We start from the raw sequence: 18,722 nt of genomic DNA on the forward strand, positions 1-18,722 counted from the left end.
GTAAGTGATGATAAGGACGATGATGATGGCGAGGATAAGTCGGGCGATTCGAACGATAAATCGGCAAAATCATCTGGATATTCAATCCATCAATCTGGTCAATATGCAAAGCTGCAACAAACTGTTTCTCAAATTGCCTCAAAAGTAGCCAGCCATTCAGCAAATATATTGTCAACCTTTGGTGACCATCTAGTTGGAATGCTTGACGACCTTACGAATCGCATCTAAAAATATAAACACGCTTTCTGGTTAATGCGCTATTAATAATTTGCCAATAATGTTTTGTCAATTCATGAATTACAAATAAAATCTTTTAAATCTTTTTCTTGTTTCTTGAAGTGAAAATAAAATGACATTGAATTGGGTTAAGTTTAACCTTCATGATTCATTTATTGATTCAACTGCGCCCATGAGTTTACCTTGCTTCTGTTTGATTTGATTGCTGCTAGAGAACGCTGTTTGTACCATTGACAGAACATGTTGAACTTGTTCAGAATCAGATTATTGATGATGCGCTGAGGAAGCTCAAAGTTCAGTGAGGTCAGGGTTGGTCTCACTGGGATCGAGCTTACTCATGATGAAAATAAGAGCTGTTAGTGAAGATGAACAAGAAATGCTGAGCAAGTGTGAGCGATAAGAAGAAGAAGAAAGAAAGAAAGAGAAGAAGAAACATCGAACAACAAAAGAGGCTTACATTGAGCAGTGAAGGAAGAGAGAGAGAGAAAGATGAAGATGATAAAGATGATGATGAAGTGAAGAATAACAAGAGTCTCTGTTGTGAAAGTGTATAAGAATGAATGAATGAGTGAAATGAATGAGTAGAATGAATGAGGAAAGGAAAGATGTAAAAGTGATGAGGATACAAGAGAAGGCTAGATTTTGCCTTTTATTTCTTTTCCCTTATTATTTGACGATAAAAAGGCAAAAGTGGAAGAAGTGATGATGATGGCGAGAGCAGAAGATTCATCATCATCAACATTTCCCAATAAACACATGTAACTAAATTTCGTCTGAACTTCGACATCAAAATTCGCTTTTTTTTTGTATCTTCCAATCGCTCAAGTTGCAGTGAAACATCAACTTTAAAATTGTGAAAAGAAACGAAAAAATCGACATTCCTTCCCAGTTACCTGTTCTTGTTACCTTTTCAAAACTCAAACAATAGTAATAACAATCTCTTATCTATGCCAATTAACGAAGTTAACCTTTCAAAGTTTTTCCAATTTCTCATTGTTTCACATTCTTGTGCCCAACTAAAGTGAATTTGCTGTCATTTTCATCTTTTCCCGTTTCGGCAAAAATCTTGTAACAAATCGAAAGTGAATTTTTCTTTGTGTTCAAATTGACTGGAATAAAATCATTTTCAAGTTTTTCCCTTCTTTTCATCATTCCATTGGAAAATGAATAACCTTGTGAATAAACAAAATGGATTACCTGATAATGTCTGAAGATGATGATTACCTAAACTAGATTTAATCAAAGCAACTGTAAAGTGAAGTGCTTTTTGGTAAATATTTAATGTGCAAATTGCTCTCTTTGAGCTTTTTTTATCAACTCTAGTCATTACAAGTAACATCTTTATAGCTGCCATTTTTACCAGCTCATCGCCATTAGTGTTGCCCATCATCATACTCATCGTTCTGATCTTTGTTACCAAATAGTCTGTTGTGATGAGAAGCATATGATTGGTAATGATGAATGTGAACTCCATGAGGATAAAATTGGGGAAAAGCAATAATCAATTGGAAAATGTGTTTTATGGTTGATCAACTTTTCTTTTTCAGATAAAAACATTTATCGACATTCTCTAACACTTTGGTTACACCGGGCATAGGGTTGACATACACACCAAGTGAAATCCTTTTCTCAATGAACTTGCAACAAATTGTTTGGAACATTTGCAAAAGGAAAAACATTGCAACCATTTTGCTGGTTCAACATCCAACTGGGAGTTTCATTTTACCTCCCAGTGAATAAAAGTTAGGGTTACTATTTTGGGTGAAAAGATTTGAATGTTAATTTCATAAGCTTAGCAATAATCTTTGCCAATCTCAAACAATAACCTTTATCCATTGGTAAAAAGGTTACCTTTTAAGTGAGTCAAAGCATTGAGATTGAACAGTGTTGGGAGGTGAGAGAAACGGGTTAAACTGAAATTTGATATTCATTGAAACTGAATAATTTGATTAGTGATAAAAAAAGGGTGAAAATATGAGCATCAAGATGATTTCAATTAGAATTTTATTAAATTATGTTTCCATATTGATAATTATTAACATCATTTTGAACCAATCAACATCCTTTTGGTTCACCTTGGCTCAAGTCTCAAGTTCACCTCTAAGTCAACCCGAGTCAATGCAACGTCCAGGTTCAGCTTCATCAGCCTCACTGGGGTCACCTTATGCCTCGGCTCAGACTAGTTCAGTCAGTTTGCCCAAGTTTCGTATTCTTGCCGTAGTTCCCAATGAAAAGGCAGTCTTGCTGTCACGAGAGTTGAGGACTGCAGTAACACGTTGGCACACTTTACAACGTGAACTATCCGCTCAGGGTTCCCTTTCAACCTCATCAACCTCTCGAGCAGCCCATTTTCCGGGTTCCCTTGGATTCTCAGTGAGTGGCATGGGAACCTCGGGTTCACCTCGTGATACAAACCTTTCACCTGATGATACTTCACTCATATTATCACCAATACCTGCTGGGAATGATACTCAAAGGCTATTGGAATCAATGTGTCAATCCTTTGAGATACACAATCCTTCCCTTATATTAACTCTATTAGAACCCAGACGAACTTATTATCTCAAAATGATTGCCAAAAAAGTTGACGTCCCAATACTTTCATTATCATCAGAATATCGTGAATCTTTTCAACTTTTCCAATCTCGACGACCGGTAAGTTCATTCTCATTTAATATCAAATTTGGTTGAAACTTGAAACAAAAACATTGGCACAATAAAACGAACAAAAAATTGGAACAAAAAATTTTCTAAAAAATAAAATTTCCAAACTTGCACAACACAGTCAGCTTGGTAGCATTGAATCAATTTTCACTCCCAGTAATGATTAACATTATTATGTTATCACAATGTTAAGATATCCTGTTGATAAATGATGGAAACAATGGCGAAGCAAAAAATGATGTGAATAAAAGATATACCAGAAAAAAGTATTCACAGAACCATCAGTCTTTATCCTCGATTTTTTTGTCATCAATTTTTTGCTTCTCTTTCTGCTTACTTTTAGCATCAATTACTGAGCTCATCTTTTACAGCACTCTACTGTTGTTGCTGCTCATTGTTATCTTTTTCAACCTTCACTACTTTAATTAGCCTTAATTAACATTACAATCTGATGATATCAGTAAAGAAACAAGTCAATATACCTTTAATATTCATCTACTCTCATCTTTACCTCATTACCTTTTTATCTGAATACATGGGCACAACATTTAGTGCTTGACTTTTCTTTACAAGCAATAAGCTTTTCTCACTCCCAGAGTTTATCAGAATAATTAACAGTTGAACTTTGAAAACTCGATTCTCATTGTTTTCCACTTTCAACTATTCACCATATTTCCTCCAAGGCATTTGCTATTCAACATTTTCTTTAGAATATTATCTCTTTATAAACATTATCCTTTTATCATTATTCTCAGGGAATAAAATTATTCCATTGAAAGGCAAAATCGAAATGTAACGTTCAGAAATCATGATAACTCGAGTGGGTCAAGAGGAGCAAAATTGGAATAGAATTTTGAAAAGTTCATTTTCAGAATTTTGCTAATTTTTTGTCACTCCAGTTCATATTACTCATCAAGTGTTCAGAAGGTGATTGGAACCAGAAAAGGCCAAGGAAAATGTTTAACGTTGCAATTCTTTATTTCAATTTTCGTTGCGTTTTTTTCTTCTTCCCTGTTCAAGTTGACTGATTAATTTCAACTTGTTCATTCATCTGAACACTTGGATGGTCTAACAAGATAATACATGTTAGTTAACAAGATATCTTGTACTTTGGATATAAACAGTGATACCATTAATATATAAGTAACACAAGAATAGTTCATCAAGAAGAGAAAAAGTATTCTGATTAACGGAATGATTTTTCTATTGAGAATCAATGGAAAGGGAAAGAAAGAGAGTTAAACGAAGAAGAGAAAAATTTGTTCATTCATTGATCCATATAATAAGATTGACATTGTTAGATAACTCAGATTTCCTTAGAATGAACAAGAAAAAAAAGTTTGTTCTTTCGCAATTTTTTGTTGCTTCTTTTACCTTCTATTCTTGGTTTACTCCTGGAAACAAGATTAAAAGGTAGTTACACCAAATTTTTTCATTAATACACAAGATAATGTCAATGTTAATCAATTAATGAAACACAAGAAAAAGATAATATCTGCCAAGGAAAGTGTCCTTGCTTGTACTGCGATTTTGCGATTATTCTGACTTATATTGCAGAAGGCGAATAATTAGACATTTTTGTTTTTGTTATGTTGGTGTATGGTGTTATGATGATACTTAGGCATTTTTAATTATCGGAGCGTAGCAAAGCGAAGCGAAGGTTTTTACTCAGCATTTTGGAGATTCACTTTCTGATCTCTTGTAAACAAGTTTTCATATTAACGGTAGAGTGCAATAAGTATGACGAACTTGCTATAGATGATTTTAAGGACAAAACTTACAAGGGAAACACCCGAACCGCTCCGAACAGATTTCAATGATAAGTGTGTCATTTTGAAGAGTTCAAAGATTAACAACAGAGGTCACTCTCTTAAGGGTAGCAAATCAGCGGAACTGGGTTAATTGACCATTTCGTTTCAATACCATCAATAAGCAACAAAGTTAAAATTTTTCATTGTATCAAAATGGATTTCAATCCAGCAAATGTTTTAATTCTGTGCAAAACTAAATTGAATCAAGAGTACCCAAATCTACAACCAACTCAACCTACAATCGAGGAAAAGTTATTTGCTAATGCAATATACTTCGAAATTATAGCTAAATCTCAACAAAGGCTTATTGTGGAAGAAGAGCTGTGTTTGGACTACAATGATGATGCTGATAGTGATGATGATTGCTCATACGATCAGCCTACCTCGATATCATCTTCTCAGCCTGAGCCAATGGAAGTTGTTTCATCATCGTCTTCCCAAGAAACTGCAAGTGATGAGCCATCCAGTGAGGAACAATATGAAGCACCTTCTACATCATCAGCTGCGGATACGAGAGTAAGTGCATCAACTATACAAAAAATAGTTGATTACACACAACAACATAGTTGGGGGCAAGCGGCTAAGCGGTACAGAAAATCATAAAGTTTTATACAAGATATAGTTGAATCGCAAAGAAAAGGAGGATCTAAACAAGCGAAATTGGAAAAAATTAGAGATCACTGCCAGTTAATGTTCGCGGAAAGCCGCCGTAATGGCAATATTATTCATTACTGGAATTTACAAGAATGGGCTAGAGTCAAAGCAAGTGAAGTTGGATTACAGGACTTTAAAGCTTCAGCAAATTTTTTGCATAAGTTTAAAAAAGCTAACAACATTGTTAGCCGGAAAGTGACCAAATTTGTTACAAGAAGGGAAATAGCTGGTGAAGCTGAAATATTGGAAACGGCAAAAGCTTTTGTCAATGAGATCAACCAATTTACTGATGATGAAAGTATACCAGATGAATATGTCTTCAATACTGACCAAACGAAGATTGAATATGAATTGACCGGTAATCGCACTTTATCCATAAGAGGAGAAAAGGAAACATTGGCTCGAGTGCAAAACCTGTCATCAACAACTCATTCGTATACTGTTCAGCTGTGTATAAGTAAAGCGGGAATATTAGGTCATCGAATCTATATTTGTCTACAGGAACCACAAGGACAATTTGGCCCGCAAGTTCGTAGGAAAGTTGAAGAGGCAATGGCGCAGTTTCCAGCTGTTCATGTTGACGCAAGCAAGAGTGGCAAAAATGGAGCGGAAAAATCTCATAAGTTTTGCTAAAAATGTGTTATTTCATGACCTTGAAGAAAATAATCTATTATTACAAGACTCCTTCACCGGTCAATCTGATCATACAATTTTCACTGAAAATATTGGAGATAAAGATTTGATCATCAAGAAGATTCCTCCTAAAACAACAAAATACATTCAACCACTCGACGTTTATTTCTTCCGCCAGTACAAGGTTTTAATGCGAAGAATTACTGATTATACTCGAAGTTCTCTTGCTATTGAACAAGCCGAGGAAAAATTACGTGATCGTGGATTCATCATCAAAATGAATGCATTGGCCCATAATCAGTTATCTGCACCTGCTTACAAACCGATGCTTATCTATGCTTGGCAAAAATCCGGATACAAAGTCACTCAGGAAATAAGCGAGTTTAAAAGCGTATTGGAAGTCAATTTCGCAAATTTTGATGACCCTTCTGTCATTGAGCAATGTGGTAGACATTGTTTCATAATTTGTGCACATTGTGACGAGCCCTTTTGCTTTAATCATTTCGTTTTGTCTCCTCATTACCATAGCTAATAGGCAAAATCCTCAACTTCATTCGCTGTTATTTTCTCTCCCTCTAATTTGCTACCCCCAATGTTTTGCTAAAATTAAAGACTCATAATAGTCAATCGAAATATTACTAAATCATTCATTTTCGATCGGAGCGGTTCGGGTGTTTCCCTTGTTAGATGTATCGAATTTTCGAGGTCATTGGAGGTCATTTTGTGGGAATTTTACATTTGACCTTAAGAGTTCATTTGAAGGTCATGGTTGGAGTTTTTTTATCAGAAAATAGCATTTGCGAAGTATGATCGATCCGATTTCATGATCAATCTGATTGATTATTCACTCAATCGGTCGATCTCAACCATGCAAAGATCGATGTTTTAAGCCAGAAGACAATTTTGTAGATCTATTGATGCTTTTTTGTTGAAAATGTCAAGAAAAGGTGTTTTTTGACAATACCTCAAAGTCTGTGAAGTCGCAAAGCCGGCGATTTTGAAAATCGATCTTAATAGAAATTGAAATTCAGAACATACAAAAAATAAATTTTAGCTGAAAAATGAAAACACATGTCAGTGAAAATAGCTATTCACTACCAGTGACTGTAGGTTAAAATGCAATATCCTTACTTAAAAATGCTTAAATATCATTATCCACTCACTAGCGAAACAAAAGCAAAAACATGTCTCTCAATATTATCCTTTATCTACGACATAAGCTCGAAAAATTGGAAAAAATCGTATTATTTGTGTCATTGAAAGACTTTGTCCAATTTTCCAAATCTCGAATGTTAGTGGGCTTAATCTCAATTTTCTTAAAATGTTCACGAACCTTTTAATGACAAGAAGTCCAAATTATGAGTAAATATTGAGAGGAAAAAGTTGTTGTTTCAAATTTTCTTGTTTTTCCAAAAGGAATTTCAAGTTCAACAATTCAACATTTTCCGTTTATTAATAACCTTTTGCTGTTTTCATTTCTTATTTACCAGTCTTACATCAAGAAAAGAAAAAAGATTTCAATTTCAAGAGATTCGTCAAAAATGAATAATCAGAAGTTTTATCTCATTAAAAGTTGATAAACTCTGTAAATACTGAATTTGCGATTTTACTTTTCTCTTTGTCAGATTTTTATTTCTCAAAGTTTTGCATGCAAGTGATGATATCATTGGATTGGTTAGGAAAGGCGAAAAATGTGATAATAAAATGAGATAGAATAAACTCCCAGAGGAAAGAAAAGGTCTTTTTTCATGATTCTTCATTGTTCTATTGTACTTTTCCTTCTTTTGCTCTTTTCTTAGTTTATACACACACTTTTTATTCACATTTAACTTATAATATTCTTGATATTCTTGCACTTTTCTCTCTCTCTCTCTTTCTCACTCCTTCTGATAATAAAATGATACTGAAAAGTAATCATGAAAAAAGTTGAATAACACTGTTTTTCCTTCTCCATCGTTACAGTTTGTGCTTGGAATTTTCAGAAATCTATTTTGAAATAAAAGAAAGCGATTGTCAAAGGATTTCTTGTTCACCATTTTTGAGTTGCTTTTCTTCATCTACCAATAATGATAAGCATTGTAATGGTATTGATACAAAATTGGTAGACTCGATAATAGCCAACACAATTGTGATAATACAGAAAATGTTATTCTAAATTCAAGTTTTCACTTTAGATTCGTTTCTTTTCCTCATCAACAATCATGAAAATAGTGCTGTTGTAGGTGTAATAATGGTCAACTTGTGATTTGGTTTGTTCATTGGAAAATGAAGCAACTCTGACCATTTCATGGATAACGTGATTTCAAGCGACATTTTCTTTTCTTCAACTGCAAATCTTTTAAACTTTATCTGTTTCTGGATTGTTCAACCGGTGAAAATGAACTGAGTTTCTTAATGAGGTGTGAAAAGTTATAAAACAAAACAGAGTAAAGTAACTGTTTTATTGTTACAGAAACATCAGAAAATAGACGAAAAATTTCATTCCAAGAAATTAGATATTTCAATACCAAAGCTCATGACACGATATTGTAATGGAAATGAAACTTAATCGGAAACTTTGATCAATTTACAGATCAATGATTACTTCAAAACATGTTTTGCTAATAATTATTTTTGAAATGCAATCATGTTTAGATGTTAACCATTCAATTCCAGCATGATATGAGTGACATTCAAGATAAACAAATGACTAAAAATTATCAGATTCAAGTTTTTTTCTGATCAACGAAAAGCTTAATGTTTCAGGAAATGATGGTTTCTGTTGAGCACAGTTTACACCATTGAGAATCATACTGTGAGAAAATATATTTGACATGAAAAGCGTTTTTGAAGTTAATAGAGATTGTGACTTAAGCAATATTAATATTCAACCTTTTACTTTTAATCTCATAGATTTATCCTATTCATGGATTACTCGGAATCAGAATTGGAATAAAACGTGGCTAACAGGGAATGTTAAATATGATGAAAATTTTGTGGTTTATGGTCAACCAAACTTATTGAATTGGTGAATTGATTTCAATAAAACAGTTGAAGCATCATTTTTTATTGAGTAAAGGTCATTGCGAATTGAATAGGTTATTGCGCGAAAATTTTTGGAAGATAAAACGAAAGAAATTATCGATTTATGTTGCTATTCTTGTGCAAAATGTGCAGAAGCAATGCATTCTTTGATGACTTTCATTGAAAAGCTTTTTTCATACCTCCATGAATATATTAGGTAATTCAGTTAAGTACAAATCAAACCAAGACAGAAATTCAAGTTCGAAAATTTTATTTCAAGCAGTCGCCACAAGTTTTGCCAAAGATTTGATCTATTTTCTTACTTATTGTATAAGTTTATTTGGTAAATCAATTGTAAGTTTGAGTACCTTTCACCCACGTTTCTTATTATAACGTGACACTGCTATCGACGTGAAATACCATCGTAAAAGTCTGGGTCAAACTTGCTGAAATCGATCGATAGTACCAGTTGCACCTTTTGATGAACTTAACAGATTGTTATCCACAATTAGTCTTCAGAAAAAAATCAGCCATTCTGCTAATAATTTTTTATCAGTTTTTCTTTCTTTATTCTTTTAAATTGTTCACCCCAATATTATCAAATATTTAGATCATTCAAGCATTACTCTTCTTGACTCAGACGAAATGATTTAATAAGCATTTTGCCTGAATGAATAAACATTCCAGTCGTATTCCTTCGCCAAATTCAGTTGCACCATTTTAATTGCAAGTTTCAATGTAAAAAAGTTTATCCATTTGGAGTCCACAGGAAAATGATCAATTTTGGTTGAAGGAAAGCAATTTTGAGTAAAAAAGCTGCATTTCATGGTTCAATATTGGTAAATTTGGCAGAGAGACAGTCAAAACTCGAGACTGTTTATCGATTCTGTTACATCTTTACTCCTTTCCTTTCACTTCTTTTTTCCTCTTTTCCTTTACTTTTTTCTTCTTCTTTTTTTCCTCTCTACTTGTAACTGAATTTCTTGTCCAATAACATTACAACTGAAAAGAAGAATATTCTTTTACTCTTTTTTTTCCTTCTTCTTCTTCTCCATCTCTTTATTGAACAACAATTTTCCAAACTTATACATGTTCAGTTGCATGAATTTAATTTAACCCTTACTTGAGTACATCGATCGTTTGTTACTCAAACCTAAAACACTCAACACTTGAAGACTTTAGACAACCTCAGATAATCTGATTCCATAAATTCCTTTTTTTCTCTCGCAAAATTTCACAGCCAAAAATTCCTAACTCATCCTCCATTCATTCCAACATGCATCACCAAGCTTTCACCCTCAACTCCTATTGACTTTGCAAGTCTTTCCTAATCCAAAAACCGAAAAGCCTTTCAACCTTTCAAGTTGACAATAATATTCAATAACATTGAAAGTAAACTGTAACCTTTTCACCGATTCAATGACCTTTAATTAACCAAATAAATTATCAAATGAAAGGCAACAATTGTTCATGACATTTAACCCGAAAAAAGAAGAATGTCAAATCTATTTCAATTTCCATATTTCCATTGATTCCATGAATAATAAAGAAAAGTGACAAAACTCAAAGTAAGCCAATTATCAATACCATTGCTGTTAAATAGCACTTTGAGAATACTTAATATCATGATAATCTTGATAACATTATGCAAAGTTATCGATTATGAAAAAAGCCTTTTCACTTGAACTTTTCATATTGATTATAAATATCATTATTAAAGCAACACTAATAAAGTGTTCAAAGATATAATAACAAGTTAATCACTTCTTATCAAAGTGGCTCAAAATAACTCTTTTTTCCCACTCTTTATAGCTATTCATATGAATATGAATACAGTGAAAATTAATCTCATCAAGAACTGTGAATCTTGAATGTAAAGTTGGTGGAAAATAATTTAAATTTTGTGATTCACTTTTCAAGATTTTCCACTTTTCCAATTGAATTGCCAATTTTCACAATTTGATTAAAGGTTTTGAACCTTTTCAACTTAATGAAACCTTTTTTGCTCATTGAAATGTCATCCTAAATCAATTATAAAACCCTTTTCTTGCAACAATCTGTACTAATGATGAAAATAATTATCAACATGATGATGCTGGCAATGATAACAATGGCGATGCGATAAGAATGATGATTTATTGTCTAAAAATTTTCATTCTCCTCTCTTAATTGACCCAGATTTGTGTCTTGTTTATTGTCGAGATATAATTATGTTATTAAAAAGGAAACATTTCTTAGCTGCAAACACTTTACCATCTTAAAGGAGTTTATTTATTGGTTCAACGTTGCAACGATTAACATGTTTATTGCAAAAGAAGGAGAAACAAAAATGTTTCCATTCTTGATGATCCATTTATGTTCATTATCTTGCAACATTTTCCTCATCCTTTTCCCTTCATCTTTTGGATCACATTTTTCCTTCTCCTGCCGTCTCTGCCGCTCATTGTTGATGCTTAAACAATCAAATTATTATTTATAAAAAAGATGCTTCTTTATTGCCTCAATTTATTATTAAATTATTTTCAGATCCGTGAGAAGAGGCAACTGTGTTTATGTGTGAGTATCATGAAATATGCACTAGCCAATCCAAGCATCATTTTCATCCAAAAGTTTAGCTCAAGATGATGGATAAACTTGAATTTTGGGCAAAACTTTTCATTAGAAAATACTTTATTCAATTTCATTTTTCAAATGCAAAATTGCCTCGTTTCTTGTTTGCCACATTTGTCAGCATTTTACATGCAATTCAAGATAAACATTCAATCGGAATTTTCGCTCAGAGAAATTTCTTTAGCTGTTGTTGCATGAGTAAACTTGGGTTCATTTGATTTTATAATTGGCTGATTTATTTGGCCATTAATTTTGTGCTCTTTTCCTTGTTGCTCCATTCGAGGTTAAATTTGCAAATGCAATTGTTTAATTTTTGTGACACTTTTGGCATTTGCAGGCAATTTGATTCTCAATGAAAGTTTTTAAAACATTTTTACCTCTTTCATGGATTCACACGGTGAGATGGTCTTATTTGCGGATGGATAACCTTTGATTTGTTATGTTTAGTCAGCTAAATAAAAATTGACATTAAATATCAAAAGAGAGTGATATTCATATATTTTTATATATCGAGAGTAAACAGTAAAGTTGAATCACCATTGACCTGGAAGCTTTTCAATGTCATGAGCCTGTCACTGGAAGCGTAAAGGTAACCCAATATTGACAGTGAAAGTTGCAAGTTTCATCCCAATTTATAGCTCATCAAGAGTACCAACCATCAACAGAATGGGCATAAAGGATTTTCAAGAGATTTTTTCCTCTTTTAATCAATTGGTTTATTGTTGGGTGAAATGGTTGGCAAAATTGAAATAAGAAAAGCAATGTTGGAATTTTAATGAGTGTAAATGTTATTTTATTCAATTTGGTTGAAAATCAAAATGCAATAACCAGAAAGAAAGAAAAGTGAAAAAGATAATTTCAAAATATTTGAATGTTATTTGATTTTGTTTTTGTCATTTTTCCCCCTCTTTTCCTAAACAGACATGAAAATAAATTCAAGAAAGGTTGAACTAACCATTGAACCAGGTGAATGTTTTGATTCAAAATTTATAACCATGACTTTATTCAGGTAAAGTCAACAAACAATTTCTAATACTATATTCATATTAAGCCAAAATGAATACAAGTTGACAAAATGTTGATAAATTATTTCAAATAAAAGTGAATTTTTTCGCTTGGTACAGTAAGATTATGCACAATTGATTAGCCTGAATTTGCAAAAGTTTCCAGTTTAATCATGATAAATGTCAAGGATATTCAAAGTGTAATCTCGATTGATGCAGTTTTAAAATGAAAAGAAAGGATTTACTCTTTAGTTGAGCAAGCTGCTAGCCTTGGTTGACTCTGTTTTGTCAACCTAAGACCTTGAGCTTTAGGTTGATCCAAGGCTGGACCTGAGCCTGTCTTTGCATGTGAAGGATTGAAGGCAAAAATTGAAAAACTAATATTGATAAAGTTGCAAGTAAAATTGTTAACAGATTTAGAGTTGAGAAGGAAAAGATGAAAACGATAAAGATGACGATGAAAAGATGAAAGGTTGAGCAAAAAAAAGTGTCTTACTCTCATGTCAGTCTAATCAGCAATTTATTTTCTCTTTAACGTCTTTTTTTCTGGTTCCAAAGTTACGAGATTTTCCCTCATCTTTTTTTCTTCTCCTCTTCCCTCCAATCCAACATTCTCACCATTCTTCAGCATCCTCATCATCTCTTCTCTTCATCATCAACATTCTTCTACTCTTGTTCTTCCTTTCTTGTTCACCAGAAACCAGATTATGTGCGACAGACAGAATAAAGAAAGAGTAAAAAGTAAACTCCAAGTTCACCTTTATTCTGATTCTGCGTCAGTCATCATTCCCTGTCTACCTTTCCATCTTCATCTTCCCAGTTTCGCAGTTTCCCATTTTCTTCATCTTCTCTCACTCTCTTTTTCTTGCCTTATCGTCGTCTTCCCTTTCGTCTACAACTGCTCAGGTTAAAAATTTTGGGTTCCTTTTTCCTTCCCTGCAAAGAGTTACTTGTTTCAGTTTTGTCCTTTTTTTCCTTTTCCCTTTGCATGTTCCTATTTTTTCATCTTGTTAACATGGCTAAACTCAATATTCTCATCATCATCATTCTTATTTGTCATCATCGTCATCACTTTTCTCTCTCTCTCTCTCTTCCATTCCTTTTCAATTTCATTGCCAGAAAGTTGCTATTCATCTTACCTTTGAAAAGCAACAAAATTTTGGACTCAAAGTCAAATGCATCCAAATGAAATGCAATATTCGTTATTTACTTGAAAATCACTGATTATTCAGCAATTGAAATGAGAATGGAAGAGGAAAGAAATTTTCAGCTGTTGTTGACTTTGTTGACCTCACACAGCTAAATGTATTCAAAATGAGAACGCATGTTCAAATTGTTCCAATAATATTGAACCGAGGAAAAGGAACAAAAAAAAGAGGTTTTATCCTTTTGTAAAGTAAACTGAAAAATCGACTGAAAAATATTTTTCCTTTTTCTGTTCTTCTTTTTACTCTTTTCTTCCATCAACATCAACATTTTTTGTTCAACTTCAATTTTCCAACTTTTCCAATTCAAACTTGTCTTTCTCTAGTTATTTTTCCTTCTGCTGAGTAAATATACAAAACATAATACTCAATCAACGTAATTTGTTTAAGGTTGGCGAATAGCAAATTCAGACCAAAAATAGACTCGGAAAAGGCATTTACACTGGAAAATGGTAGACAAATGCATTCCAACGAATTGCCAAGCCAGAAGAATGAAAGAAGAAGAAGAACATTTTTTTATTCAATTTCTATCTCTTTCATGATATAATCCGGACAACCCAAATTACTCCCAATAATTGCATCAATATTGAACATTAGATAAAAGTGATTTACTGTGATAATCAATTATCTATTCATTTGAATCAAATTCAAAAAGTGAATTCTTTTTTGCTTCTTCTTCTTCCAATCTTTAAATGTTATTATTCATCAGCTGAAAAAGAAATATAATTTGATTCTTGTTCTGCTCAAATTAGTCTACCTGAATTGAATACATTATTGATAATGATGATGATACAGAATACAATTTAATACAAATTACTGTTATTAGTTTGTGTTTCACATTTGTTGAAAGGTTTGTTGAAGGAAAAGAAGAAAAATTGAAATGCATTTTAGTTGTGACATTAAAAGTCTGAACAATTTTTACCCTGACTCATGTGTATCATCATGAATGTCAGGGAAGAAGAAGGAGAAGAGTTTTTTTCATCTAATAATGTCAGACAACAGAAGATGCAACAAAAAGCAAAAGGCATGTTAAAGGTTAGAAAAATGAAGGAAAGGGAAAAACAAAAAAGGCAAGAAATTGTAAAAGATGGGAAAAGCTGGAAAAAAAGATGATGTAGATGAAGAGAAGATGGAAAGGAAAAGGAAAAGATGGATTCAGAATTTGAGTTCTTAAAACAATCTTGAGCTTAAAGATGATGAATGGTATTCATCTCATGCTTTCCTGGTTAGACTTCTTCTTTTGCTGTTTGCCTTCAACCAGAGTTTTACAATTCAACTGAATCAACAGAAGCAAAAATGATGAGAATCATTCGTAATTGAACCTTGAATGAAAATGCAATCAAACTGTTGAACGAGAAATGATAATTTCATTTCAATCGAAAGCGTGAATTAACCGAAAATTGGTATTCTTTTCAACAGATTTGTTTATCGACTCAATCTACCATCTAATCCGTGGCTTTAAACATGTTTAGATTATGATTTTCTTTGTGGAAAATTTTGGTTCCTTTCCATCATCAATCTCGATATCACTCAATTTTGCTATTTTTATTCAATGCAAACTCAAATGCAAGTTTCAACAAATTCAAATCAATCAAATCAGTCGACATGTAACTGGAAAAAATGTTATCGAAATTGAAATGCCCTGTAGAAGGAAAATTTCAATATTAACTGATTCGAATGATCTTCTAATTAATAATCGATGGACTTTTTGCTATTGCTTCACTGACTTTCACATTTTCTCCAACATTTGAAATTTTTTTGATCTTGATTGGCTGTCGAATGTGAATTTGATAGAATTCAATTTTTTTGAGAATCGCAATTTCAATTCTGGTGTCGACATCAGATGTAGAAATTTTACTGCTTTTAAGTTTTTTCGATTTTGACAGATTACTGTTTCGACTTGTTTCATTAGTGCACAAAAAAATTAATGGTTGTCAAGTTATTCGCTTTGAACATCATTAGCACTTTAGCTGCACAACATTAGCTGACGATTCCATGATTTCATAATGAGGAAAGTTTGAAAGTGAACCTGTCTTTTTAGCTCTTCGATTTACTCGCCCATTTGAGATACATTGAAATATTGAGCATTTTTTGTTGGGTAGTCCAGAAGAGAATCTATTTAAATAGTTCAAATATAAAAAAGGATTACATTTGAATTTGATATTCCCTGAGATTTGTGTATCTACTTTGGTGTATCAACAGGGAAAGTAAAGGGAAAACTAAATGAACTCAACAATTTTTTTTCCTCTTTTCTTGCAAATACAATATCAACTTACTTGATAAATCAGTCACGAATCTGATGATTGTTTATGATAATAATTGAACAAAGAGCAGAAAAGTTGAACTCGAAATGTGAAACTGATAAAGACAAGTTGAATTCGTAGCCATGAAAAGGCAGTAAAATTTATTAGTGGAAATATTTCCACTGAAAGAAGCAAAATTCGAAGAAAAAAATTTTTCCATTTGCTTTTTTCTAAACTTTCCTACAATTGATAATCAATGCAACGTTGATATTGAACGATGAGGATAAGGTACAGAAAAGGATTTAAACCATGAAAATATATCCAAATGGCAAGAAAAGTAAACAAAAAATTTTGACCTTTTTTCATTCTCAATATAAATATTTATGGATATAAATACAAATGTATGAAAACGTCTGGCAACAAGCAAGTTTCCTCCTTAGACTTGATTATGCCAAGAACAAGTTCATTATCTAAAGTCAAATTGTGGCCGAACTAAGTGGTTTCCAAGAAAAATTTTGACGTAGCATGAAGGCATGACTAAATTAAATCAACAAAGATAGTCAGAGCTTTCCAAGAAATGCAAGGTTCTAAGAAATTCGTGTGAATAGACGCAAGGAAAGAAAATGCAAAACCATATTTCAAACTATTGAGTTTGAGCCGAAAACTCTTATGGCTATTCAGGTGAACTATTGTTGGATTAAGACATCTAAAACTTTATCTTTCGAGTAAAGACCGAAGACTTGGGTCAAAATATGGAGCCTCAAACGTGCAATGACTCGAGTCTTGATTTGAATTTGATTCTCTCAAAGCATTGAATTTCCATGCTTTTGTAACCAAAAAAGTATCAACTCTAAACACCAACAAAAAAGCTTTCACGTTTGCTTGAAAAGATCTTTTTTCATTCCAAAAAGAGTGAAAAAAGCTGAAGATCTTTTGTATTTCGCATTCTGGAGATGTTTCATTAAGAATTGCAGCATTTGAATGTGGACTGATTGATCGAAGGCCCGCTCGTTGTTTGAAACACAACATTTAGTTTGTTCACAGTTGCTTGAAAGGCCGGAATTCATTCACTTCTTCATACGATGCTTTTGACGAAATGTTGAGCTTCTTTTCCAAGTTTGCTATTAATCAAACTTGGAGTAAATTTATTCTCTCTTTTTGCTAAAATTATCTTTAGGTTGTTATTTGTCATTTGAGAAGTTTTACTTTATCATTCAATATCTGATTCATTTAATGGTTCAATTGTAAGAGGCTTAACGTTTGGAAATGCTGATGAAAAATGAATCAATATTAATTACTGACTGATTATGTTTGTTAAACATGGATTTTCATCGTTATTCAATGAATTCCAACCTTTCCAATTGGTTCCAAGTGAATCTTCTTTTGCTCTTTTTATTGCATGTCTTATCGTATAATTAAATATCAAACAGATGATGTTATCATCAAATTACACTTATCAAGTTACATAATGGCGTCAATTAAATGATATTGGATTGTTTCTTGCAATTCATTTTGTGCTTTTAATTTCCATTTTCATGGTAAAATTGAAAGTTGTTTTTGCAGACTCGAGTTGACTTGAAACGATTAAAAATTGTTCTGTTAATTGAATGTTAACAATTTCATTATTCAATGTGATTATGAAAAGTATTAATAGATAATTGTTTATTGACTCTACTTGATAATGGTTCAGGGAAAATAATACTTTCTGCTCCAATTGTAACAATAATTGGTTGGAAGAGAAAAAAAAGCAGGATAAAAGAATCACAAGTTCATTGATGATGATAATAATATTAACGAAAGTGAAACAACAATAGGCATTGATCAAGTCAATGGTTTCGTTTTTATCTCTTCATTGCTCGATTTAGATGATTAAATAACTGCAAAACAAAATATTCAGTTGTTGATCAATCAAATCAAATAGTGATTGATGAAAGCTAAAAAGTATTCCAATCAGGTTGGAGTGAACCTTTTGCCTCCGAAATTCACTCCCAGTTATCGCCATTCTTTTTACCCATTTTTCATGAAGCATTTTTCAAAACCAAATGTCAAACTTTTACTTTGGAAGCTTGTATGATGAATAGTGAAAAGATTGGTAAAAGTTACTGAAAATTTTGACCAATCACTCGAAGTTGTTGTTTTGAGAAAGCTAAATTGCTAGTCAGTTGAATGCTCTTAATTGTAATGTTTGGATCGCTTTTATTTTTGGTTTGCAATCAATTGAAATGGTTCGAGTTGAGACTTGCTTTGGTCAGAATTGGATGATCATCGAAAATTAAATTAGTCTTTAAAATGTTCTAATCTTTTTTGGTACAAAAGTTTCTCTATTAATAGTTGAAATACAATTCTATTGATCTATTTACGTTCAACGATTAACTTGATAGATCTAAATTTAGACCTTTTCTTAAGTTTAATGACTATTTTTTTCTATTTTTAAATCATTTCTAAATTCGCTTTGGAATATTTTTCATGCAATCAAAGTACTAATGTGGCTTCAATTGTTTCAGTTAAAGTTCAAATGTCCATTTAACTGAATGATAGACAATGCCACTAACGATAGTTGAATTGCAGTTCAATCAATTTTGTATCAAATGGATAGTAACATAGTTGCACCTCAGATGATGTACAACTTTGCAGCTTCTAATTGATTCCATTGATTTC

At 32.3% G+C, this 18,722-nt stretch overlaps 1 protein-coding gene across 1 annotated transcript in view; it reads left to right on the forward strand.

The window, feature by feature from the left end:
* The first annotated feature begins 611 nt into the window (after positions 1-611).
* Positions 612-18,722, forward strand: part of LOC107367505 (uncharacterized) — a 51,508-nt gene continuing 33,397 nt past the window's right edge. Inside the window, exon 1 of the mRNA XM_089267708.1 lies at positions 612-2,892. Coding sequence (XP_089123834.1) covers positions 2,212-2,892 — 681 coding nt within the window. The 5' untranslated portion in view covers positions 612-2,211. The remainder of the gene's footprint in view (positions 2,893-18,722) is intronic.

The sequence above is a fragment of the Tetranychus urticae genome, chromosome 2, assembly GCF_039701765.1.
Source record: "Tetranychus urticae isolate SD_2017Ah chromosome 2, NJAU_TeUrti_SD_1.0, whole genome shotgun sequence".
Taxonomy (NCBI): domain Eukaryota; kingdom Metazoa; phylum Arthropoda; class Arachnida; order Trombidiformes; family Tetranychidae; genus Tetranychus; species Tetranychus urticae.